The 25692-nt window shown below is 33.8% G+C and overlaps 5 protein-coding genes across 5 annotated transcripts; 2 read left to right on the top strand and 3 right to left on the bottom strand.

Annotated features, from left to right (window-relative positions):
- Positions 1-2617: 2617 nt before the first annotated feature.
- Positions 2618-8203, bottom strand: LOC114190885 (uncharacterized protein At2g33490-like). Its single transcript, XM_028079956.1, has 10 exons — positions 7696-8203; positions 7551-7623; positions 7388-7462; positions 7219-7280; positions 7062-7130; positions 6676-6704; positions 6393-6600; positions 6038-6292; positions 3822-4834; positions 2618-2951 (listed from the first exon to the last, which is right to left on the bottom strand). Exons 1-9 carry the CDS (start codon positions 7810-7812, stop codon positions 3878-3880), a joined length of 1845 nt encoding a protein of 614 aa, XP_027935757.1. The 5' UTR covers positions 7813-8203; the 3' UTR covers positions 2618-2951; positions 3822-3877.
- A 4892-nt stretch (positions 8204-13095) lies between these two features.
- Positions 13096-14349, bottom strand: LOC114189944 (delta(3,5)-Delta(2,4)-dienoyl-CoA isomerase, peroxisomal). The gene is made up of 2 exons (XM_028078673.1): positions 13528-14349; positions 13096-13432 (listed from the first exon to the last, which is right to left on the bottom strand). Exons 1-2 carry the CDS (start codon positions 14153-14155, stop codon positions 13242-13244), a joined length of 819 nt encoding a protein of 272 aa, XP_027934474.1. The 5' UTR covers positions 14156-14349; the 3' UTR covers positions 13096-13241.
- Positions 14350-16109: 1760 nt separating this feature from the next.
- On the bottom strand, positions 16110-21367 carry LOC114190917 (serine/threonine-protein kinase PBS1-like). Its single transcript, XM_028079995.1, has 5 exons — positions 20945-21367; positions 20483-20706; positions 20208-20397; positions 17006-17397; positions 16110-16884 (listed from the first exon to the last, which is right to left on the bottom strand). The coding sequence occupies exons 1-5, from the start codon at positions 21096-21098 to the stop codon at positions 16426-16428; spliced, it is 1419 nt and encodes a 472-aa protein (XP_027935796.1). The 5' UTR covers positions 21099-21367; the 3' UTR covers positions 16110-16425.
- Positions 21368-21464: 97 nt separating this feature from the next.
- LOC114190916 (exocyst complex component EXO70B1) lies at positions 21465-23977 on the top strand. The gene has a single exon (XM_028079992.1). It carries the CDS (start codon positions 22115-22117, stop codon positions 23897-23899), a length of 1785 nt encoding a protein of 594 aa, XP_027935793.1. The 5' UTR covers positions 21465-22114; the 3' UTR covers positions 23900-23977.
- Positions 23978-24298: 321 nt separating this feature from the next.
- Positions 24299-25509, top strand: LOC114190690 (5-methylthioadenosine/S-adenosylhomocysteine deaminase-like). Its single transcript, XM_028079669.1, has 2 exons — positions 24299-24598; positions 24682-25509. The coding sequence occupies exons 1-2, from the start codon at positions 24388-24390 to the stop codon at positions 25113-25115; spliced, it is 645 nt and encodes a 214-aa protein (XP_027935470.1). The 5' UTR covers positions 24299-24387; the 3' UTR covers positions 25116-25509.
- The last annotated feature ends 183 nt before the right edge of the window (positions 25510-25692 follow it).

Raw genomic sequence — 25692 nt, 5'->3', positions numbered from 1 at the left:
TATTAGTAATATTGAATGATTCAACAAATAAAAATTTATACGGTTAACAGAAGTATCAAAGTATCTGGTTATTGTTTAGGATGAATTTGAGGGAGGAGTAAATGAGAGGATAGTGAAACTATTGTGGTATTGCTTATTTTTAGGTTGTGTTTGGATTTGAAGATGAATTTGAGAGAATGAATATGAGGGATAAAGAGTGTGAAAGTAGAGTTGTTTAGATTAAGGGAAAAATAGTGAGAAATGAATAGATTTGAGATGAAAATTACTTAATGATGTGATATGTCACGATTCAATTGTGACACGGGAACATTGATGTCACCTGCAATAATCTCTCCCTCATCCTACTAGGAATCCCACTCTTAGATTGTAACTTGACCCACCTAGCCTCCACCACGGGGCAATTGTGCAACCCACAACAATCACTTGGCCTCCGCCACAACCACCACGGTCACGATTATCCTATTAGTATGGTGTATTGTTGCGGGTTGCACAAATGTCCCGCGACGGAGGTTAGGTGGGCCAAGTCACAATCCCATAATGAAATTCCCAATGAGACAATTGTTGATGAGGAGATTGTTGCAGGTGACATCAATTGTCCTGTGAACAGAGACCAAGTGGACTAGGTCATAATCAAATTGTGGCACTTGGATTGTTATACTCTTAAGTAAAAATAGTTGTATCTTGATTAAAGGCTATAGATTTTGGCCTAGTGGTAAATACTTGATCTTAACAATTGATATCAGAGTCAGGGTCACGAGTTTGATTCCTGATGGACAATTGTTAAGGGGAAAATTATTGCAGGTTGCACAATTTTCTCATAACGAAAGTCAGGTGGGTCAAGTCACAATCCAATAGTGAGATTTCTAGTAAGACAATTGTTACATGTGACATCAATTGTCTTGAGTGGATCGGGTCATAATCAAATTGTGACACTTGAACTGTTACACTCTTGAGTAAAAAAGTTACGACCTAATGGTAAGCGTTTGATTCTAACACAATTTTACCATCAATTTAATTCATTTGACCCAACGTAATAACATGTCCACAATGTATAGACAACACACTATCTTAGTTAAGTGGGTAACATAATTGTTATATTTTCTTCTTTCTTAATTATCTCATGCTATTTTGTTTTAATATTCAAGCATATAGTTTTGTGATTAACATAATATATTAATTTTATTGTTAGACGAGGATAAAAGAAAATGAAAAGAAAATTAATGTGAAAAGTTAAATATGGTATTGGGAGAATGTGGAACAGGTTTGAGATTGATAAGTAGAACAAGAGCAAACGTCAGAAAAAAAAATTAAAAAGGAAGCAAAAATGAAAACATGCATGTTGGATGAGTATAAACAAAAACGAAGACAAAAGTCAAAATTAATAAAATTAAACATGACATTGGGAGAGAGGGGAACAATAGTTAGATTTGTTGTACTAACAATTCGTTGATGTAGCAAAATTAGGAACATTTAAGTCTGTGAAGTCTTGTTTTTCAAATTTTAAATTTGATTTCACTGTACCAAATCATATGATGTGTTGAGTAACGTGTATACTGAATTCTAAATTATAGAGCCTTAGTAAGAGAAAACACTATGGTACAAATCATAATTGTTGAAAGTGGTATGAATAATGAAATGAGTTTAGGAGATATGTGATTCGGCTAATTTGCTGTGGAGCAAATTTGCTGTACAAGGAGCAAATAGTCTCTCGTAACATCATGTTTACGTTTTCATTTTTGTTTTTTAAGTTCATTTTCATTTACCCTCATCCAACATGTTTTTTGCTTTCACTTCTGATATCGAATCCCACACTTGTTCCATAATCTGCCAACTGCGTCATATTTAGGTTTTCTTTACGATTTCTTCATTTTTGTTTATCCTCGTCCAACAATGAAAACAAATTATTATGTTAACAACAGAATTAAGTGACGAGGCAAAAAACTCAAGTCATCCCATCAACAATAAATTAAACCGTAAAGAATGAAATGAAAAATACAAAAAATGTTAAATATTCAATAACCAAAAAAGCTAATAACTCAATTGAATAAACTTGAAATTTAATTAAACCTTAAATAATTATATTATAGTCAGGTTCTAAAATGACAACATTAATTTGAGAGACAAAATAAATTATTTACTATGACATGTTTTTTGAGCTTCTTAAAAAAATTGGAAATGGTTAAATGTTTTTTAATATTTTCACCATAGGACTCCCTCAAGACTCATTTGAAAGAAAAACTTAAATATAAACTTCCATAGTTCCATTTATTGCTGCTATTTAATTAACATTTTCCCCCTATTATAGTTAAAATTTCATTAACATTTTTCCCCTATTATACCTTATCCCTTTTACACTATTTTACACATGTATTTATTGCGGAGAAAGAAACGAGTAAAACAACTTATACATGTAGTTTCTCCAAAATAACCTTAAATAAATAATAAAGAATAAAGAATCCAAGCATAGCAATTGGCAGTGGCATTACCGGGCTCTCAAGAGAGCTTTTAACAAAAGTTTCTAGTGAAAAAAAATTAAATTGAATGTGAATACTCCAATGGGTTTCCTAAAATTGAATAGTGTTGTAATTAAAAAGATTAAGAGGGTGTTGTAGTAAGATTTAGAATGATTTAGGAAAATGATTTATGTCACTTTCTCGCATTAAGGAGCTAAATAGTTTGCTTAAATGAAAAATTTGACAGCTCAATACATGGTCATTTATTTCGCTAAAAATAAAAAATAGAATTATCGGCCCCATTGCTGGGTGAATTAACAATAATAACGACAGAAAAAGAATTATAAAGGAATATTTACAGATTTGCAACTGTACCAAACTGAGAAACAAAACTTGACCCTTACGATATTGAATAGAGCATATCTTCTTAAAAACAGTTAATCTGCTTAAGTACCATACCTGGGCCATTGAATATTATGAATATAAGCATGTACATCCCTGAAATCAAGAAATAAACTGGGTTAAACAAATTTTGCTTATAGGATTATTTGTGTACTACGAGCAGAGTAAGCCAATTTTGGTTTTATGTGTAAAAACATACCATGCAGGCTTCTACAAATTGGGATGAAAAAGAATGGACTGGGGGTAACTAAATTAGAATAGAGATTCTATTCTGTTGTTTCACCAACCCAAAGTTTGGAAGGAGGGGAATCAAGAGGGTGAAGACAAATCAGAGCATTGGTTGAATAGGATGGCATAGAATCCGTCATGTTACATTCCATTATTTATAGTTTTAAGAAGCGTATTGCTAAATAGTACCACTTGAACAATGGTAAGGAACATCTACTTTTCATCCTATTAAAGGCCTATAAATACTTGACGAATGAAGTATAAAATGTTATTACGTTTTCAAATTTCAGTCTAATACATGTTTTCGAGTTCATTAAATATTTCTACTTTTGCTTCCTTAATCAAACACCCTTGAGGTGCTCGCTAGCATTTGGTTATAAGAAATCCAAACAACATAATTAATGTCATCTAATTTAAATCCTTTCTACCAATTCAAACAGCTTAAAGATCCCGTGCTTACACTTCAAATAGATTCAATGCCAATTCACATTTCAAATATGAAAAGAGGTGTCTATGAAAGAACATAATAAATATAGGGCTTTCCAAGAACTTAATATATGGGATTGAGTGATAACCCTCGTGTCCATATTTTTTCTCTTGAAACCAGGTAATGAGAAGAAGACTTTTCCATTTAACATGAAACTTCAATTACATTCAATAATTAATAACAAATACTTACTTAAACCATGAAAACAAAAAACAAATAATTAAACAAAAATACTCCATTTTAAATATTACCTCCAGTCTCCAGACAAGGCAACCCGAGCAACAGTCTGACAGCCGTCTCATGATGGCTAACTAGTAGATGAAGCAATGTACATCGGACGAGGAGAATCAACATACTCGGATATTGATGATCTGTTAGGGTCTTCTGGAGGTCTTGACCCATCTAATGCTGCAACTTTAGCACTGCTAGAAGGTATGGAGAAACTTCGAGCCATTGCTGAAGGAGGCATTGGCAATGGAGATGCTGCATTTGATGTAACCAAATTATTTCGAGCAGAAAGCTGGTGACCTCGGGACACCAATGGACCTGAATGACCCACCAAACCTAAAAGCTTAGAATTGGATGCGGAAATGGTTGGAGGCCTTGGAAGTTCATGAAGCTCATTTATTTTAGGTGAAGATGAAAGAGGGGGAGAAGCACTAGGAGATACTTTTGGAGATGATGACGATGGAAGCTGAGGAATTGATGTCCGTAAAAGAGGTCCGGAAAACAACTGGGCACTCTCTACAGAAACAGGCTTGGTTGGCCAAGCATTACTTACCAATGGACCAGAAAAGGCTTGTCTTTTAATCTTTTTAGAGTAAGCAGTAACAAAATCATGATTTGAGGATAAATTACCATCAATTAAAGGAGGTGGCAATCTTGTGTACGCAGTACTGCTATTACTCTCCTTGACTACAGACTGCGCAGTCCTAACATTCGGACCAGAAAATGCCCCATCTCCAAAAATGTTTCCGTATTTCTTTTGTTCCAATGGGGATGAATGCCACAAATTCTTCATAGGCTCATCTAAATTTGCCTTTATTTTGGAAGGTACTTGCTTACTTGACATCGGAGGTATGGAACTCTTTGCATCAACTGGTGTAGGCAGCACATATGAATTGAACTTCCGTGATAAAGTTGGCCGCATCTGTCTCAGCCTTTCTCTAGAATCACATTTATTATCAGCAAAAAGTGGGGCAGATTGGCTCGCTGACCTAACCCTGAAGGAGAATGAATTCCTGCGAAGCCTATCCAAGTTTTCCTACACATTAAACAACTCATTTATAAGAGTTCAAAAATTTTAGATTATAAAGAAATTAACTAATCTCGCTTCAAATGCATCAAGAGGCCTCCACTTGGGTCATATATATCAGCCTGTGAAGTATTTCCAGTCCTAAATCCCGTGAGTTTTTCTTACCTTTGCTTTTACAGGTTGAAGAAGCATGCATGACTCCACATTCAAAATGAGAGTAATTAGGCCAATGTAAGCTTTTTATAGACAAAAATTAAAACCAGAAGTATGGATATGATCCAAAATATTGACAATCATAAGGTTAATATACAACTTTCATACAACTATATGTATAGAAAAGAGATATTGATATTCCAGGTTATCTTCTGGATTTTCTTAGTTCTTAATCCACCCTTCCAGCTCTCCATCCAAACTGAATTAGTTGTGCCCACAAAAACAATAAAATCACATTTGAAAACAAATATTACAGATGTAAAGTTCCTGCACATAAGAACATGATTATTCTACCTAGAAAGTCTGATTCTCATGGACTTTGGTCCCTAAACAACAATATAACACAATGTTCCCTCACCCCAAATTTTTATTTTACTCATTTATTCTTTAGCAATTTAGGCTATAAAACCACAACTGCTAGGAATGAAAATAAAGAGAGGGGAGAGAATATTGGGATTGTATAGCAGAAGGAATACGAAATTCTGTGAGAGGTTTAGGTGGGGTGTAAGGGATAGGGGGCCTAATTGAACCCGAGGGGTTAGATAACAAATTGTAAACTATACAAACGAAGTATCCTAGGGGAATATTAATCTGAACTGAGCCCAATGCTTTGTGAAAAGGGGAAGCCCTTGTATGAGAACATTCTTCTTGAGTCTTTGGATCTCAATAACAGAAACACCTCTTTCTCCTTCCCTCTCACTCTAGCCTACTTAACATCATCACACCGTTCCTCTATCACTACTTGTGTGCTCAATGAACTCCTACTCATATTGATGTACGTTTGCTGGAATAGTTACTCAATCATCGTAATGTTCATTTCTCAATGTGATTGAAATATGCAAAAGACGTTAAAAAACATTACTAATTTTTCTAGTTTCGAAAGGTAGTACCTTCTTTGAGTTGTCTAATGTAGAAACATCTTTCTCGTGTTCATTTCTCAATGTGATTGAAATATTCAAAAGACATTAAAAAACATTACTAGTTTCGAAAGGTAGTCACCTTCTTTGAGTTGTCTAATGTAGAAACATCTTGCTCATGTTCATTTTGTGTATAGTCAAAACTCAGCTCCCCATCATCATTCTCATCATGGCTGTCACCATCTTCATCTTCGTCCTCATCCTCATCCTCATCCTCATCCTCATCCTCTCCTTCAATACCAATGAAGTGGTAATCAATGTGATGCTGTTCTGTTACTAATTTTACGTGCGGCTCTGCTGTCTCAAGAGATTTAACTGCTTTCTTGAAGAAACACAACTGTTTCGGGGGATAAAGGAGGCAGTGTCAAAGGAAAGAAACATTAAAAATGAATTAACTCTCCCACATCTGAAAAGTAAATATTGGGAACAAGTAAAACCTGAGCTGCATGGTGGCGTGCTGCCTGTGTTAGAAGGCTCCACGATTGACCTTGCTTCAGAGATTTCAAGCGGAAAACAAATAAGGTGGCCTCCTCATCATATTCATCACGAGCAATTTGTAACTGCTGCAAGGAAATAGTCTCTGCTCTTCCGCTTCTAGACCTACCTCTTTCTCTATATCTTGTTAACATGGACTCATATGCAACTCTGCAGATTATAGATCGAAAAGATAAGGCACGAATAACATTCAAAGACAATTATATCCAATACAACACGCCAAACCTTTTTTCGTCACAATGTCGCTTCATCTCCTGTTTCAACGTGAAGGAAAAAAAACAATAAATAATCATTCGCAAAAAGGATAGAGCAAGATATGGTAAATTCAACAAATAAGCTAGGAATGTTGTTGGGGGATATAACGTTGGGTTGGAGGTGAAGGTAGAGAAATGAGGTCGGAGGTGGTAATTGTCTAAACTAACATATTAACACTTGTCGGAAAAAAAGAAGCTAGGAATCTTGTTTGGATGAAATATATTGATTGAAATAATTGTGTTGATGGGCGGCGTACTGTTAGAGAGTTAAAAAGGGTGGTAATATTAGGCAGCAGATAAAGAAGGGTAGTCGAAATTTGAATCGAGGAGATAAAGATTGGAAAAGAAAGAAGAAACCTCAACAATTCGAAGTTCATTGAGAAGAGAATCCGAGGGAATGGTAATTGTCTGGGTAATATGAGAGCGCTGAAATTGCAAAGGAAAAAAAGGATTAGAAAAGCATAGAGAGAGATTGTTGAAGTTTTAAGTTAGAAGTGATTGAGTAGGAACTGACATATTTATCAATGAGCTTCTGGAGTTGAAACTGCATCTTACCGAGCATTATGAGAACTTTGCCTGCATGAGCGCATCAAATCGAAAATAGGAAGAGAAAGAGAAAGTTAGTAGGTAGTTGGGTATGATGAGTGAGTTTGGTAGTGTAGGGAGAGATGAGTGAATAGTACCGCTTTCTTCATCGTCATGCAAGGCGGTGTTCTGAAGAAGGCAAGAGCCCAATTCTCCCAAGGACTCTGAGAATTCTGGAAGAGAAAAAAGAAAGTTTCCATCGGAATTGTTACTATTATTGATATGTCTTGAAAAATGGAAAGGGGATGAAAGAGGAGATACCATAAGCACTGTTAGCGGCGGCGGCAGCAGCCGAAAGCAAGCTATCGTAGCAGTCTCTCATGTCTTCCATGTCCTGCAGTTTGAATATGAATTAGAATTTGAACCCTAAAATTAAAATTGAAAGGGAAGGAAAGAAAAGAAAAACCTGGGTAGCCTGAGCGAGGTCCTCTAACTGGGACAAAGGAAGAATGTTAGTGCGGTCACGGTGGTGGTGATGCTTCTCTAACGTCAGAACTCCCAACTTTCTGAGAGACCTCTTCATCTTTATCTTTTATGCAAAGGAATGGTAGCAGCATAACAAGTTCAGCTCAGCTGAACTCCCCAATTCCAAATCCAATTAACAAACTATTATTACTATTTCTTTCTTTCTTTCCTTTTCTCTCCCACGTTTCATCTAATATACTATACTCTTCTTCAACACAGTTTCTTTATGAAACCTAATCCTCCCCTTCATCGCAACACATCCTGCATTTAATTAACACATCAATTAAGAAATATATAATTAAATAAATGTTTTTAACGTCTCAACTAATTTGGCATCGCATGATTTTGTATGGTCAATGGGCGTATAGTTGGAGATGTAATAGTGTAGGCGAAATGACCCCGAAATGTTTGACCGTTTACAAAACAAAACAAAATATCAAGTTCAAAGCAGTTTCGAGAATAGAAGACCAGAGACCATGATTCATGACTTTAACAAAGAAAAATAAGCCTTGCCTTTCATTACTTTTTTTTTTGGTCAACAAAACGTGTTCCCTGACGTGAATCCCAAGTCATTTACTCTCAATAACCTTCTTCCGGCCCCACATCTCTGAAAACAAATTCACTCTATTCTTATATCTGCTTCCTTCTCTTCACAGTTCTTAGTTATGCACTTACAATTTGATATGCTGTACTGAGTTGTGTTGAAGTTTTTCTATCGTTTTTTGAAAAACCCTTTTTTTATTTTTTTTAGAGCAAATCTTGCTCCATTTACAGATCTATTGTCACCTCATTATACTTCCAAGTCCAATAAATTTGTATATCTATTTTATATTTATTATTTTACTTTTTTATTTTTTTCTCTTTATACAAAAATTTATTTTTTTAATGACCATATAGTTATTATTGCTGTTAGTTTCTAAAGATGGACTCTGAACACGAAAGGAAGAACTAGGATGGTTTGTGTTTGTAATTTTCTTCATCAGCGAATAAATAAATGCAGTGTACACTTCTCGATTTCTCTCGATATCAAAAAATGTATAATTAGTCCTATAGTACCTAATTTGGGACTAGAGTGTCAAATAGGTACCCGGTTTAAAAGAAGTGTTAATTGCATCTCAACTTTTGAGAAAGTGCTTCAATTAGGTCATTTTCAAACAGAGTTGACTAACGTCGTTAGTCAATGTGCCACATGTCAGTCTGTGGTTTTTTTTATTTTTATTTTTTAAATTTTTTTATTTTTTTTTAAATTTTGAAAAAATAAAATAAAAATATCACGTGTCAAGTCTCTGTGTGTGACACGTGGCATTGTCAGTGTCACGTGTCAGTATCACTATCAGATACCATTGTGTTGATTTCGATTAAGTTCCCATATATGTTTTTTTGTTTCAATTTAGTACCTAAGTATGTGTATCTCAATCAATCTTGTCCCAATTTTTTTTAATAATTAAAATCCATTTTTTTATAAGATTAAAAGTAATTAAGTATAAAAGTTTAACAAAAATTAAGTATTTGATATTTATATTAAAATTTAGTGGTAAAAGTCATTTTATTAAGTCATTTTTAATAATAAAAAAAATTAGTATAACATTCAAACCAATAGAAATTTTGGTTTAAAATTAGTAAGAGACAATATTGTTCTATTTAAAAAAAATAATGAGTACTTAATAAAAAAGTAATTAATAAAGTAATATGTTAAAAAGTCGTTTTTAATAAAAAATATTAGTATAACATTTATATAAATAATAAATTTGGTCTGAAATTGAAGGGGAACAATATAAATAATAGTACTTAATTTTGTAAAAATATTTATACTTAATTATTTTTAATCTTATAAAAAATGGATTACAAAAATATTTTAATTATTAAAAAAAATTGAGACAAAATTGAATCAGATACACATACTTAGATACTAAATTGAAACAAAAAACATATATGGAGACTAAATCGAAATCAACACAATGACATCTGACAGTGACACTGACATGTGTCACACATAGGAACTTGACACGTGACATTTTTTTTATTTTTTTTTTCAAAAATTAAAAAATAAAATAAAATAAAAAGTTAGTCATCTCTGTCTAAAAGGAACCTAATTGAAGCACTTTTTTAAAAGTTGGATGCAATTGACACTTTTTTAACACTAGGTACCTATTTGACATCCTAACCTCAAACTGGGTACTATACGACTAATTATACCAAAAAAAAAAAGTCATGTCAACTTTATTCAATTACACATTTATCCATTCCAGTTACACGTTAAAATCTCCAAATTTAAAATTTTCAAATTACATTACATGTTACGTTATATGCATAATCAATTATGTTACATTATATAACGCACCATAGTTAATTATGTATATTACAATATAATAATACTAATGAATAAATAACAAAATTAAAAGAATATTAATTATAGTAATAATAAAAATATTAATTAATAATAATAATTTAATAAAATGATAAAAATAAAAACAAGAAGTTATTAATAAAAGAATAAAAATTAATAAAAATAAATGGTATTAATATTAATAAATAAAAAAGTTATTAACAATAAAAACTTAAAATGATAATAATCATATTTTTTATAAAATTAAAATAAATAACAACAGAAAATTTATAATATTACTATTAGTATTAGAAAATTAAAATAATAACATTAGTAAAAGTAAAATTATAAATAAATATTAAAGCTATATAAATTAAAATTACTTTTGGATAATGAAAACAATTTAAAAATTTCATAAATACCATTTTTTAACTTTTTTTAAATATATTATATCAATAAAATCATTCGCTATCTTTTTTTTAATATAACCAACCTAACTTTTAACTCCCTTTTTCTTTGTTACTATCATTTCAGTTCTTCAAATTGAGTCCTTACGATAAACGCATCTTAAAAATTCACCTTTCAACCTTTGTTGAAATACCGATGTTTGAAGCCGAATTAAGAATAAAAAATATTTCAACTTTTAGAAAATAAATATAAAAATTTAAATTAAAAACAAAATTGTATTAATTTCCTTATTTATGTTAATCGAAAAGATTATGGTAATGCTCAAGTAACGAGAATATACGGAATACAAAGAATAAATGATATCTCTTTGTTTTGGGTAAATATATTTTTGTCCTTTAATTTTTTATAAAAATTAAATTTAATATTTTTAAATATAGTTTGAATATAGTTCTTTTAATCAAAGTTTTTTATATTTATTTAACATTTACAACGATTTTTTTTATAACATTTGAGTTGTTAATACCATTTGACATATTTTCACTTCAATACTATTTAAAAATGTCATGAAAGGTATTTGAAACGTCAAATAAATTTAACAAAATTTTGTTAAAAGAATTAAATTCACACATATATAAAATTGAAGAACTAAACTGAACTAAAAGAAATTTCCAAAGTTCTTCGTACACAAAAAAAAAAAAGTCTTTGAACAATAATAACTTGTAATAATTATCAAAAGACAAATTTACCATAAACAACTTTCTATAGATATGAAATCTTAAGTGCAAAACCTACTATTACGTTATTTAACTTACACACACATATATATATACATATATATATATATATAATGATACTTTAATCCATTTTTTTGATCTATTTCTAATTCACCACTTCAATCACCATTAAATCATCACATCACATCACTAAAAGAAATAAAAAAAGATAATCTAATGATGATTAAAACAATAAATTAAAAATAAGTTAAAAAAATGAATTAAAATATCATTTTCATATATATATATATATATATATATATATATATATATATATATATATATATATATATATATATATATATATATATATATATATATATATATATATATATATATATACATACATACATATATATATATATATATATATACATATATACATATATATGTCTATGTATATATATGTATATATATATATACATATATATATATATATATATATATATATATATATATATATATATATATATATATATATATATATATATTAAGAGGTGACACCATAAAATTGTTTGATCATACCTTTTGTAACCAACTTGCTTATAACACATTTTAAAGAATTGGTAGTAACGAGTGCAAATATTCCAAGAAATACTTCGTTTAGTGAGAAATACTCGGTGTTCATAAGAACTTGTTGTATTTTTAAAAGAAAAAGCTTCAGCATAAAAGTAATTGCGTTTCAAAAAATATTTATCTGAATTATAACATTATAATTTATTACTCAATTTTACTATGAATGTTGAGATTTAAATAATACTCATTTTATATTTATAGTGACAATCTGCTATTTTCTTATAGATTTTAAAAATTATATTTATTTTATTCATACATTCTCTCTATATAATAAAATATAAAATATAAAATATTTATAGTATTTTAATCTTGATTTCCTCATTCTAACATAATAATTAATTTCTAAAGTTGAAATATATTTTCAAAAATATAAATATTTTCTAAAAACTAATTTAAATACAAAAATATTAAATAAATATTCTCAACGTCAAATCATATAACAAACCATACACGAAATTGAAAATCATAAATGAAGTTACCTTATCAGAACTTGTTACTAAATATAATGAATTTGAAACTGGATCGGTATGGACAAAATTTAAGTTGACAATGCTATGCTAATCATTATAAACAAGACGAATCGGTTTGCGAAACTAATTAAAACATATATACACAAATTTGAGATATAGGTAGATACACACCTCTTTCCTATACTACCTAATTGAAAAAAAAAGATGAGTATTATCTATAATTATACCCGTTTTTAGTCAATGTAGATATTCTCATCAAAACAGAAACGTGTTTAATATATATAAAACTGGTTTCAACTTCTTCCATTTTTAATTGAATATTTATTTTCAAAAAATTCATTAGATATTTATAACTTTTATATTTTAAAATGAGTCACAATTCAATGTTTTTTATTAATTGGATGTGATTGTTGTTGTTCTTCATCTAATTTAGTTTCTGTTAAGAAATAAAAAGTTGTGTAATTAATAAAAAATAATATCGATGACATAACACGAAACAAAAAAAAAACTCACGACATTTAATTGACGAAAAAAATTAAACGACAAAAATTTAATTAAAAAAATAAAAAAAAATTTGAGTATTGAATAAACAAGCTAATTAAAATAAATAAACTTTTGCACACTCGGTTGAGAGAAGAAGACAAACCTTTTAGTCATCACAGGTTTAAAGGCAGACAAATAATTGTTTGGCTAAATTAGGTGTTTGTATTTTATTATAAGGGGAGGCTTGTAATTGTGAAGTCCCACACAGAGTATAAAGTGAATTAATCGGAGACAGAGGAATGAGATGATGTAGAAAGAAACACATTTTTGATGTACTCGAGAAGCAACAATATGGATGAGTCCAGTAGTATAAATATGATAAGTGGTGTTCAAATCCAAAAGAAATATTTAGTAACAACTAAAACCCAAATGCATCGTACCATACCATGATTCAGAGCTTGGAAAATACTGGCTTGCGTTTCTGTTTCTGTGCCGTCACTGCTTCAGTTAAGTCAGAGGAGAACAATCTGGCAGAATTCAAGGTTGCCACATAATCCAACCCCTGATCCACAGTTAAGTCCCTACTTTTAAGCAGCACCATTTTTGTCCCAACAACCGCAAGGGGAGACTTGGTGGCAATTGCTGTAAAGAGTCGGAATTCAAGTGATTAAGTCAGGAGAATTTTATTTGGTTAGGTTAGACAGATAGTTGATTCAAGATTGAAGGGAGGAAGGAACCTTGAGCGAGATCCATGACGGCCTGATCGAGGTCATGTTTGGAGTCGAAAACGCGAGAAACCAGACCTAATTCCTTAGCCTCCTCGCCGGAGAAGGTGCGACCGGTCAAAGCCAGTTCCATGGCGTTGCCGAACCCCACAATAAGGGGTAGCCTCTGAAGAGTTCCCAGATCAGCCGCCAGGGCCATATCCACTTCTTTAACCGAAAAAAACGCCTCCTTCGTGCACATCCTGATGTCACACGCAGTGATGATGTCAATTCCACCACCGATGCAAGCCCCGAGGATACTCGCAATCACAGGCTTCCGGCACCGTTCGAGGGCTGTGACGGCATCTTGCATCGCCATGATCTGTCGGCGGAGGGCCTCGCCGGAACCCGAATTGGATGCGGTTGATCCCAAAATGGAGAGGTCGATGCCGGAGCAGAAGTGGTTGCCAGCGGCCGACAAGACGATGACCTTGACGTCGGGGTCGTGATCGAGATCATAGAGGGCCTTGGGGAAATGGATGAAGAAATCATGGGAGAGAGCGTTCCGTCGTGATGGACGATTCAATATAACATACCAAACACCCGATTTTGGGGTCTTCTCCAATATTTCCAGACTTGGGTATTTGTATTTCTCTTCCATTCTCTCTTATGAATCTATCTCTACCACTCACTCTATTTAGCACCAACACAACAACACTTCATACATTTTTAGTTACTTAAATACCGCTAATTACTAAGTGACTGAATTATCCAGAACAAGAGCGGTGTATGAAGAATTCAGCTTCATCTACCATATTTCTTTACTATGCGTATATCCATTCTTTGTTTTATGCAATCATATCTAATTACATGTGCAATAATCTTTCAATTCATGCACAACGCCTTTTTTAATATTTTCTTAACATCATATTCTTATTATTTCTTTCTTATTTCATAAATATAATTTAAATGTTTTTTATATATTTTTTTTTGAGAGAAATTTCGTCGTTTTGTGTAAATTGTTTATTTCATCATAGAAATGCTTAAATAACATTTCCAGGCCAATTACTAATTTGGAGTAGGCATTATGAGTCCTCTCCCTTGTTTCCTCGAAAACTCAGCGGGCACGAATTTAAGGTGAAAACTCGAAGATCAATGCACAGTTACACGAAAAATAACGCAAATAATTGTTTGAAATTTTCTTTGATCAGGACAAAGATTTGTAAAAAATAATGATATTTTGATATATATTTTTTTATTTATTTTTAATCAATTGCTCTAATCACCTTAGATCATTACATCAGATTACATCACTAAAAAAAATCAAAAAGAATAATTGAATGATGATTAGAAGAGTGGATTAAAAGTGTGTTAAAAAAGTGAGTTAAAATATTATTTTCCAATTTTATTATCCTTTACAAAGAAGTATATATATGATATATACACATTTTGTTATATATTAGAATAATATAAATGATAATAAAATATAAGTTATTATCAAAATAATAATATAAATAATAATAATAATAATAATAAAATTAAAATTAACTCATGTTTTATTTTAAAATAATTTATACTAACAATAATTTATTTAAAATTACATTTTAAACACTAAAATAAATAATAATATTACAATTTTATAGATTAAAATATTTTTTAATCTATTAAATCAATCTCACTCAAACTTTCACAAATTTATTTTTTCATTCCTCATTAACTTTCTCCTAATCAAAACAACTTTACTTTTACCTCACTTTCTCTTCCAATATATTCAAATCCACCGTGATTCATCTTTTGAATCACTTTTTTTTTTTTTTATAAATTCAGAATTATTCTATTGTAATTAACCTAATTGATTTTCTGTAATTTATATTCTTATTATTAACTTTTTTTTATGTTTTATAATAATGCAATAAAATCTAATTGTACTAACACTTTAATTTATACTAATGCAATGGTCTTATAAGATCCACAATTTTTTTTTATGTTTTATTTGTTTGTTTGTATATATATATATATATATATATATATATATATATATATATATATATTTAAGATAATTTTTTTTTAATTCCTATGACCTAAAGTCTTATTTTTTGTGCCATCACGACATACTTTAATAAAACTCAATTCTTAGTTCTATAAGCATACATTTAATAAAACAATTTTCTAAAACTCAAGTCTTAATCTTATTTGGGCAATGTATTATTTTTCATTTAATTTTATTGTGAAAAACATGAATGCATATAACTTTTTATTTGACCCTTTTTAAATTTGGCTCTTATATATAACTGATTAATTTTCCAAGGTCCATGAAAAAAACTTGAAAGGAAAACTTTCAACATGATTATAATTGTTTACAAGTTAAAAATTTTGACCAAACCCATTTTTCCCAAATAAATAAGAAGTATTTTTTTTTTCAAATATAAATCCAAGCATACAATCTATAACGAATAATTTTTATGTAATCAATCATAAACAATTAAAAATATTCAAGTACAATACAAGTTTTAGATATTAAAAAGATATTGATTGTCTATGATCCTTTTAAATAAAATTTGCTTGTTAAAAAAAGAAAATTGCATTTTAGTGAGAGCAGGGATGAGCAGAAGACATAAGAGGGAAACTTGGATTCTGGTATTTTAGGTAAGAAAGAGTAAATGAGTTGGAAAAAGCATTATCAAAAATCGAGGGTGTCATAACCTTAACCTCCTACTTGTAAGAAATAATGTACACTCTCCAAAAGTCCAAGTCCAATGTGTCGTGTGCAGGAGGTAAATCAAAGATACATAAAAGAAAGCTAAGTGCATAAAAGGGGTGATTTTGGACGGAAGAAATGGGCGCAAAACAGATTCTAAAAGGAGTAGAATCCGGTGGTGACACAGAAGAGGAAGAGGAAGAGGGTGATGGGAATAGTACAATGGAGAGAGACTAGGCGTTAGAAGCATCAAAACTGCCCTGCGCACTTTGTCGTCTTTTCTCTCTCCAATTCTCTCCCCACATCTTTGCTTCAGCCACCGCACGTTCTCTATCAAGATCCCTGTTGTTTAACATCCTTGCAGTTTCACGTGGGGACTCATCTTTCTCACACCCTTCCAAATCCCATCTCCTTCCAGATCCTCCACCTTGCTCAGTTTTCAATATTCTTCCACCCTGATCATCTCTGTTCCTTTTATCATCACCACCTCCCTTATGGTCATATGCCTGGTTCGCTAGAAAAGACAGGGCTGTCACCACATCCCCAATCAGAGGACGCGCTGCGGCCTGTTCTTGAATGCACATTGATGCCACTGCAAGAGCTTGGTAAAGTCCCCGCATCGGATACCGTCCATGCAGCTCTGGATCTGCTAACTTTGGAAACTTTCTCCGGTCATTGAACAGTGGACGTGCCTGATCCAACATATATATAAAACCATCATTACATTACCACCCTGCTGTTGTTAACTATGCACAAGTTAATGTAATGCAAGCCAAACTAATCGAGACAAGGAAGGATTGAACGACTACTCACCCATGTGACAAGGTTTTGTTCTCCATGGGGTCGAGTGCTGTCAATGGCTTTACGCCCAGTAATCAGCTCCAAGAACACTACCCCAAAACTATATACATCAGACTTCACAGTCAGCTGTCCAGTCATAGCATATTCTGGGGCACAGTAGCCATAAGTTCCCATGACACGGGTGGAGACGTGTGATTTATCACCAACTGGACCCAGCTTTGCAAGCCCAAAGTCTGAAAGCTTTGGATGATAATCTTCGTCAAGTAATATATTAGACGATTTGAAATCTCTATAAATGACAGGAGGATTTGCTTTGTCGTGAAGGTATTCCAATCCTTTTGCTGCCCCAGCAGCTATTTTCATCCTAGTGTTCCAATCCAATGGTTCCTTATCCGGGGGAAGATCTGCACTCAAGTCCATAAATAACATTAGAAGACAGGTGATGTAAAAGACGAGTCATTTATTCTCCAATCTGACCAAAGTTCCGAGATGCTAATCAATCATTAGAAGGCATATAAGATGATCGCAAGGGAAAATCGAAACATTTCTAGCAGACTATATATTTGTTATCAGATCATCACATGTATCACATTCCTTTTCCATAGATAGCAAAACCATGGAAAGATAGTCTAAACACTTGGATGGATTGGCTTTATTACAAAAGGCTTCATATTTGAACAGCCAGAGCCACTTCATAGCATATCCATGGTGCATGGTGAAAAATAAACTCTAGTGTGACAACTTAATTCTTTTATCTATGTCCCTCTTGAAGAGGCCAAAGCAGCACCTTGAATGTGTAGAAGATGCTTTCCTCCATCCTTCTCGTTAAATTTATAGTGTAAAAGTTTCATTAGTCATTTAGACACAATCTGCTATTCTATGATATCTCGCAATTTGAGACCATAATGCATATTAAATAGTTACCTTCCTTTATATTATTTTCTTTCAACCTAGAAATTTAATGTTTAGGTTCCAAATCCTAAATTGTCAATTCGTTGTTAGAACCAGTGTACTTAAACGAAGGCAGAACCAGAAAAAAACACACAGCAGCAAATATTGAGATTCCACTCATGAATTGCCGCGCTAATTTTTAAATAATGAATCATAATTTGTATCAAAGCATAAAATTCAAATACAAATAAAAAAAACTATTCCCTGTATATAATTTCATATAGATGATAAATAGTGATCTATGATTCTTTTTTAACTAGAAATAGATAAAACAACTTAAGCATAGATCGTAAAAAAATATATAATTTCCTATACATGATACATAGTGTTCTACGTAAAACATTTAAACTATAGAAATAGATAAAACAACTTAAGCAGAAATCTATTAAGTTTGTGAAGTGTTTATTTTACAAGAATGATATCTTATTAGAGTACATGCATTGAATGAGCGAGTTACTTAAATAATATCTTAGTGTTTTCTTATTCAAGATAGGATTATTTACTTATCTTATTTCCTTATTTGGACAAGATTTAGCAACTTGTTCTAGGTTGCCTCTTCAACAAAAAAAGAGGAATCATAACTGAACTACAATAACAATTTAGGCATTTGAAATATTGGAGATTTGTTGGTCTATCAAAGCGCCAATAGCATGGCAGAACAGAACCCCAGTGGGTTCCACCATATTGGTATGGGTAGTGATATCGACACTGTAATGTTCGCCTTAGCCTAGTAAGAGTTACCAGGGCTGCAGAGCATGGTCCGATGTTAAGATCCAATAGCAAGGTCTAAAATTTCAGTCCCACGTTGAAAGTACGAGATTCTAATGTGGGATTTATAAGGTTTCGGATTATCCATACAACAACTATCTTTGCAATATGTTTCTCCCAAGGTTCTCATCATGGGCCTTTGAAATCTTATTCGCATCCTGCAACAACCATCTCTAGTAAAACTATTTGGAAAATAAGAAGACTAAAACAACAAATACAGAGTATATACTTGCTGTAAGGGACATCCTAGCCAAACTTGACTCTAAACAAAAAAGTAGTATTAATCAGGGCCGTCAGAGATCCTGCCCAAGAATAGTAATTAGAATAGTAATTTGAATAATAATAGAAATTTGTATCAGGTTTCACAGAGGACAAATTTCTACCGAGAAACATGGTGGCTGGCGACTAATTTTTGTTGGGGAACTTGACTGGCTACTTTTCCTGGAATCTCCCCTCCCAAGCACGTTTTTCACATTCACAAAACTCGAGGGCACATTGTTTAACGGAACCGAGTACATTACCATTCGGACAAATGTCTTGTTGGTCAAAATTTTTATTTAATTTTAATTTTGTTTTTATTTTCACATAATTGTGGAGGAAGAGTTAGGCTCTCTTAATTTTTTTAGACTGAGCGGATATTAATTATTTAGTTTTCTCTATGAAAAAGCCTGGCTCCATGGGCAAAATTCTCTATCAGTGGTGCAGATGATTTATTGAGCAAGCTACTTGCTCAAATCAAGATCATACTTCCTCGAGACAGAAGAAACTTTCACGACAGTGCAATGGAAAAAACAACAATTCTTAACAGCTACAGCCATATACTTTATAGAGGCAAAGCATGGAATATAATAAACCCAGAGCACATAATATGATGATCATAGCAGCATCCGTGTTCATGTGAAAGGGCAAAACTCTACACACAATTCTTTATCACCATAATAAGCTCCAGACAAAAAAAAATGTGTGTAGTTCAAATCACCGAAAGGGAATTTTTCTTTATAAATACGTATGCAAGAAAATTAAACACATACTATAGAAGACAAAGACACAAGAACAGGTTACCTTGCAACGAGAAACGAGATTCTAAGATAGAAAAGCAAAGTACGTCCTATAATAAACTGACTACTACCGGTTTTAATTTCAGTACAGATAATCGATTTAAAGAATCAAATTATACTTCTCTGTATTGCAAAGTATATAGTGGTAATTTAGAGTAAAGCATAATTTGATTACAGGTGTTAGATAATGTAACATGGGTGCGTACGACTTTGGTAAGAAACCCTAAACCACAGATATAATCTTATCCTGCCATGTATTAGTACTACCGCATAAAGACAGCACAGATACTAACTAGAATTACATAGTTTGGAAAAGCATTAGCCACTGATCTTGGTGATCAGGATATTCTAACAGAGAATACTGACCATCAAATACTGAACTAAAATTAAAAAAAAATTGTAATGATTGAATTGGGAGGAGTAGAGAAGAAGAATACCATGAAGGTGGTCTTCCAATGATCCCAATGGCATAAACTCATAAACCAAGAGGCGTTGGTCCCCGTCCGCACAGTATCCAATGAGATTGACAAGATTAGGGTGGTGTAGAAGACTGAGCATGAGAACCTCCACGAGGAATTCCCGGTTGCCCTGAAGACCGTTTCTGTCTAACTGTTTAACAGCCACAGCCTGTAGAGGTAAAGGAACAAATGTGAGGAGTTAGTGAGAAGTGAAAGGTGGATAGAGGACTAATAGAACAGAAAGAAAGAATTACCTGACCAGTGGTTTCAAGGCGGCCCTTGTAGACCCTTCCGAAACCACCTTCCCCCAAAAAGGATTGGGGTCTGAAATTTTTGGTTGCGGCTGCCAGCTCACGGAATGTGAAAATTTGTGCAGCAATTTGTCCAGGAGGTCCATCCTTGAGAGCAGCCAATTCCCTTTTGGAGTCACCATTATTAGCATTGCCATTGCTTGATGAGCGTAGCTTGTCTGCTCCAGCTATACAATGGAAATTAAGCAAAACCATATTAAGAAGAAAGAAGTGTGTGCCGAATACTTGAATTTAATAAGAAATTAAGATATACAGAAAAGGATGCGTGATGTGATGGGATGAGACGGGGAAGGTAGCATAAACTAATACAGGATCTGATTTCAATCTGGTTCGTCAGATCAGATCAAGCAGAGTATTGGGATTACATATTTTGTATAAATAAAAAAAGAAGAAAAAAGAACTAACCAGACGCAGAGGGCAGTCTGGACATACGAGAGGGGATAGGGGGATTAAGATCATGATCGTGATGATGATGATGAAGATGATGATGGTTTTCCTGGTGAGGATTGGGATTCAGCTTCTCGTCTTCCCTCGAATCGAAACAAGAAAAGCAACCCATTCCAGTTTCCTCTTAAGTCACGCGCAGACACACTCAATCAACCAATCAGTCAAAGCCTCATCTTCCAATCCAATCCTAAACAAAACCAAACTAAAACTAAAGAGATTGTACGGTTGGAAGGAAGAAAGAAAGGATGAATTTGCGTAACAAAGTGGTTGGAAGGAGAAGAAGAGAGTTGGGTGGTTTGATTATGCGCGTACAAGTTAAGTTAGTGGTTCCACTTTCACACTTCCGCCACTGCCAGAAGAAACACCCAGGGGCTTTCCTTTGGATTTAATTGGGCTGGGTTGGATCCTATGTATTAAATACTTTAATAAAAAAGATACAAAACTAAAAGCAGAAATGTCCTAAATTTTATCATTTGAGAATTATTATTTTCTTAAAAACTAGCTTTAATTTTATTTTGGTCTTTCAATTCTTTGGCTGTTTTAAATATGCGCTCCTAATTTACCATATTTTAATAGCGTGGGTTAGTTAAATTAAATCTCTCAAATACTAATTATAATTCTGTTATTTTAATGCTTCCTGAATTGGAATTTGATTAAGTGATGTTGACTGGTGAGATAATTAGTGAGTTAAGACCCGCTGGGTTCACACAAGAAAAGCATATAAAATATAGTTTGACATAAAAAGAAGGAAATATGTGAAAATAATAAAAGAGAGGGAAATGAGGAAAAGATATAGAAGAGAAAAAAATAGATTGGACAGAAGCGAAGCAGAAAGAACGGAATGCCAGGCTTGTTCCCATTTGGGTCAGCGGTCAAGACAGGACGAGCGAGGCAGCACCACCAAAATAGCTACAAAGTAAAAGGAAACAAAATATAGAATAGAAGAGAATAGAAAGTTACATTAGGAGATAACTCATCTGGTTGCAGTGAAATGAAGAAAATAATGAAGAAAGATGAATTACACGGTTCATCCTGTGAGCTGGAATCTGGGGTTTTCCCGCCCGAACCCCCTGTGCAATTCATATGATAACAACAATCACTGAAATTGAACGTTAATGTGAAGAGGCGATGGAGATGTCATCACGAACGAACGAGGTGGAACATGTTTCTCCTGCAGATGGCGTCCCTGAGCTGTTGAAAGAGTTGGAGCGTATGGTGGATAGATACATGGCGAGGAGCAATTTTATTTGGGAGGATGACGAGGCAGAAGAAGAGGACAAGCCCCTCTTGCAATTCCTGGACTTGGTGGATCGCATCTCCACCGCTTCCTCTTCTTTTTCTTCCTCTTCCTCCTCCTCCACTGTTATTGCCTCCCAGGAAGAGTCGGACCAGATCGCCTTGGTCCTAGAAAAAGCAATGTCCCTGCTAGAGAAACACCTTTCTTATCTTCTATATGAGGACCCCAAATCCAAACCACCCAACAAATCCCTCTCCTTTGGTTCTCCTTCCCACCTCTCTCCCGTTCCCGAGTCCCCCTCCCCTAGGCCATCCCACCAGGATCACCACTCCCAAGACCCCTTTGATTTCTCTCCTCAAAAGGTTTCTACTTTGAACAAGATCGCCACTTCCATGATCGCAGCCGGCTACCACATTGAGTGTTACTTGGTTTTTGCCAGTTTCAGGCGGACTGCTTTCAGAACTACGCTCCAAACATTTGGATTCGGGAACACCAAGATGGAAGATTTGTGTAAAATGCCATGGGAGTCTCTTGAAGCCGAAATTGCAACGTGGAATCAAGTCGTTTGGCACTGCACCACCGTGCTTTTCAAGTCTGAACGAAAGCTTTACGAATCCATCTTCCCCGATCATCCCTCTATTTCTCAAAACTTGTTCTGCGATCTTGCACGACAAGTCATCGTCCATTTGCTCAACTTTGCACAGTGTGCTGTTCTGACGAAATGGACCACAGAGAAACTGTTCAAATTTCTAGATATGTACGAGACCCTGAGGGAAGACGTTGTCGGGGGTTCCTATCTGGAGTCGGGAGCTAAGGAGCTGGCGTATGAGGCAGACACCGCAAAGGACATGATAGTAGAGGCCATTATGGCCATGTTTTGTGATCTGAAGAACTCGATCAAGAACGACAACGAAAGGATTCCTGTTCCGAACGGTGCAGTGCACCCCTTGACTCGGTATGTTATGAACTATCTAAAATATGCATGCGAGTACAAGGATACGTTGGAGGAAGTGTTTGAGCAAGGAGAAAGGAGAAATGAGAAGGAGATGGATGAAGTGGAAGATGTGGAGAAGCGGAAGAATTCGGGTTTTGCAGCGCAGTTGATGAACATAATGGATCTTTTGGATGCAAATGTGGAAAGGAAATCACAGTTGTACAGGGACGATGCTCTGAGGTATTTTTTTCTGATGAACAACGGGAGATACGTAGTGCAGAAGGTGAAAGGGTGTGAGGAGCTTCATGAGCTGATGGGTGACAACTGGTGCAGGAGGAGACAGTCGGGTCTGAGGTTGTACCACAAGTGTTATCAGAGGGAAACCTGGACTAAGGTGCTGCAGTGCCTGAAGCCGGAGGGGCTGCAGCAGGGGACTGGGAACAAGGTCTCCAAACAGCTCGTGAAGGAAAGGTTCAAATGCTTCAATCGGATGTTTGAAGAGATACACAAGTGCCAGAGTTGTTGGATGGTGAGCGATCAGCAACTGCAGTCTGAACTCAGAGTTTCCATCTCCTCTTTGGTCATCCCCGCCTACCGCTCCTTCGTTGGAAGATTCAAACAACATCTTGAATCAACCAGACACATCGACAAGTATATCAAGTACCACCCAGACGACATTGAGCTTTTGATTGATGATTTCTTTGCCGGTAACGCTGCCTCCATGCCTCGAAGGAGGACATGAACCAAGACACAACATCCTCCACTCTCCTACCAAACATTATCACCACACTTTCAAACTATTTCATTCCTTTTCTTTTCACTTCTCCTGTAATCTTAATCTTTATCTTCCTTAGTTAATCCTCATTGATGATAGTTTAGTTTTAAACTGAACTCATCTACAATTTAATTCATTTTATTTTTGTCAAAAAAATTATATTACTTTTAACCCTTTCGATATAGGACTTTTATTTACTATTTTAAATTCTTATTTTAATTTAATTTTCAAAGTACTATGAAGATAAACAAACACGTTCTTATTTTTAATAAAAAGTTATTCCAACTCTCTCACTAATACCATAATATATATATATATATATATATATATATATTTAGTCCTTAAATTATTACGTAACTTTCAAGATACTGATTCAAGAAGAAAAAGAATAAAATAAGTATCGGTATAGTTTTGTAGAGTAAAGTGACGAAGAGAGGAGAAAAGGGGTGGTGGAGATGGAGAAAGAGAGAGAGAGGGAGGTGTTGACTGTGCTGCACGGTGGTATGATCATAACCATGGACGAGGAGCAGCGAGTGTTTAGGGATGGGGGAATCGTGGTCGAAGGAGATAGAATCAAAGCTATTGGACAATCTGCAGAAATTCTTGCTGAATTTTCTGATGTGGCCCACCACATCCTCGATCTCACCGGCCATATCTTACTCCCTGGTTCTCGCTCTTTCTTTTTCCTTTTTCGGTTTGATATTGCTATGAAATGAAAATGTAAACAATCTAAAGCAGTGGAGGGACAGGATTTATTAACACCCACGTCCATAGTTCCCAACAACTGGCTAGAGGCATAGCTGATGATGTGGACTTGATGACCTGGTTGCATCACCGCATCTGGCCCTACGAATCCAACATGACCCAGAACGATTCTTACCTCTCTACTTTGCTTTGCGGGATTGAACTCATTCACTCCGGCGTAACCTGTTTTGCGGAAGCTGGGGGTCAACATGTGTCTCAAATGGCTAGAGCAGTCAGCTTACTGGGTCTGCGGGCTTGTTTAACCCAGTCCACTATGGACTCTGGCCACGGTTTGCCTCCATCCTGGGCCACTCGAACCACGGATCATTGCATTCAGGTCTCTCTCTATTCAAACTCCCAAGTAATATTCATTCATTATTCACACTTACCGTCTTTAAAACCATCCACACTTACCATCTCTAAAACCAGATTGCAGTAAGATAGTTTTGTGAAGCTGACAAACCAAAGAAGTATCTTTATCTTCAAAACCTGGAGGTTTAGTCGTGTAAACCTCTTCATCAAGAAACTCATCAACAAAGACATTGTTAACATGTAACTGAAACAAAGACCACTTGTAAGCAACAACAAAAAGTAGAATAATGCAAAAGGAGACGGTTTGTATAACTAGATAAAGTCTCATTAAAGTTGAAACCATACTGTAAATTGAAACCCTTGGCAACTAATCCCATTTGGGTTTCCCATAACACAGAACACCCGTTTACAACCACTAGTATGAAAATTAGGGGGAAGAGGAACTAAAGACCGGGTATTCTTCCATTGAAGAGCAAGAAGTTCATCTTGCATAGCACCAAACCACTTTGTATCCTGTAAGGCAATTTTGACAATCTTTCTATCCAAATAACGTACGGTTTTTCTAAGATACACTTTTTTTATTGATTTAACTTAATATAAGTTATAAATATTGTTAAAAAAATTCTAAATATATTATAATAAGTATGTGTATGTAATAAATTTCAAATATATTGTAAAACAAAGAATTGTTTAAAAAATAGGAT

This window comes from Vigna unguiculata, chromosome 7 (genome assembly GCF_004118075.2).
Source record: "Vigna unguiculata cultivar IT97K-499-35 chromosome 7, ASM411807v1, whole genome shotgun sequence".
NCBI classification, from domain to species: domain Eukaryota; kingdom Viridiplantae; phylum Streptophyta; class Magnoliopsida; order Fabales; family Fabaceae; genus Vigna; species Vigna unguiculata.
The sequence above is the reverse complement of the archived record's forward strand: the minus strand, read 5'-3'. Positions and strand labels throughout refer to the sequence as shown.

Bases quoted from the DNA above. Each gene is read 5' to 3' on its own strand.
- LOC114190885 (XM_028079956.1), bottom strand. From the start codon at position 7,812: ATGAAGAGGTCTCTCAGAAAGTTGGGAGTTCTGACGTTAGAGAAGCAT. The intron at 6,293-6,392 runs GTTTTACTTGTT...CCCCCGAAACAG, and splicing joins CACGCCACCATGCAGCTCAG to TTGTGTTTCTTCAAGAAAGC. The intron at 4,835-6,037 runs GTGACTACCTTT...TTTAATGTGTAG, and splicing joins CATTAGACAACTCAAAGAAG to GAAAACTTGGATAGGCTTCG.
- LOC114189944 (XM_028078673.1), bottom strand. From the start codon at position 14,155: ATGGAAGAGAAATACAAATACCCAAGTCTGGAAATATTGGAGAAGACC. The intron at 13,433-13,527 runs GTTCCTTCCTCC...GACTCTTTACAG, and splicing joins CGTCATGGATCTCGCTCAAG to CAATTGCCACCAAGTCTCCC.
- LOC114190917 (XM_028079995.1), bottom strand. From the start codon at position 21,098: ATGGGTTGCTTTTCTTGTTTCGATTCGAGGGAAGACGAGAAGCTGAAT. The intron at 17,398-20,207 runs GTATTCTTCTTC...ACTTGAGTGCAG, and splicing joins ATTGGAAGACCACCTTCATG to ATCTTCCCCCGGATAAGGAA. The intron at 16,885-17,005 runs GTGAGTAGTCGT...ATGTTGGATCAG, and splicing joins AACAAAACCTTGTCACATGG to GCACGTCCACTGTTCAATGA.
- LOC114190916 (XM_028079992.1), top strand. From the start codon at position 22,115: ATGGAGATGTCATCACGAACGAACGAGGTGGAACATGTTTCTCCTGCA.
- LOC114190690 (XM_028079669.1), top strand. From the start codon at position 24,388: ATGGAGAAAGAGAGAGAGAGGGAGGTGTTGACTGTGCTGCACGGTGGT. The intron at 24,599-24,681 runs GTTCTCGCTCTT...GTGGAGGGACAG, and splicing joins CGGCCATATCTTACTCCCTG to GATTTATTAACACCCACGTC.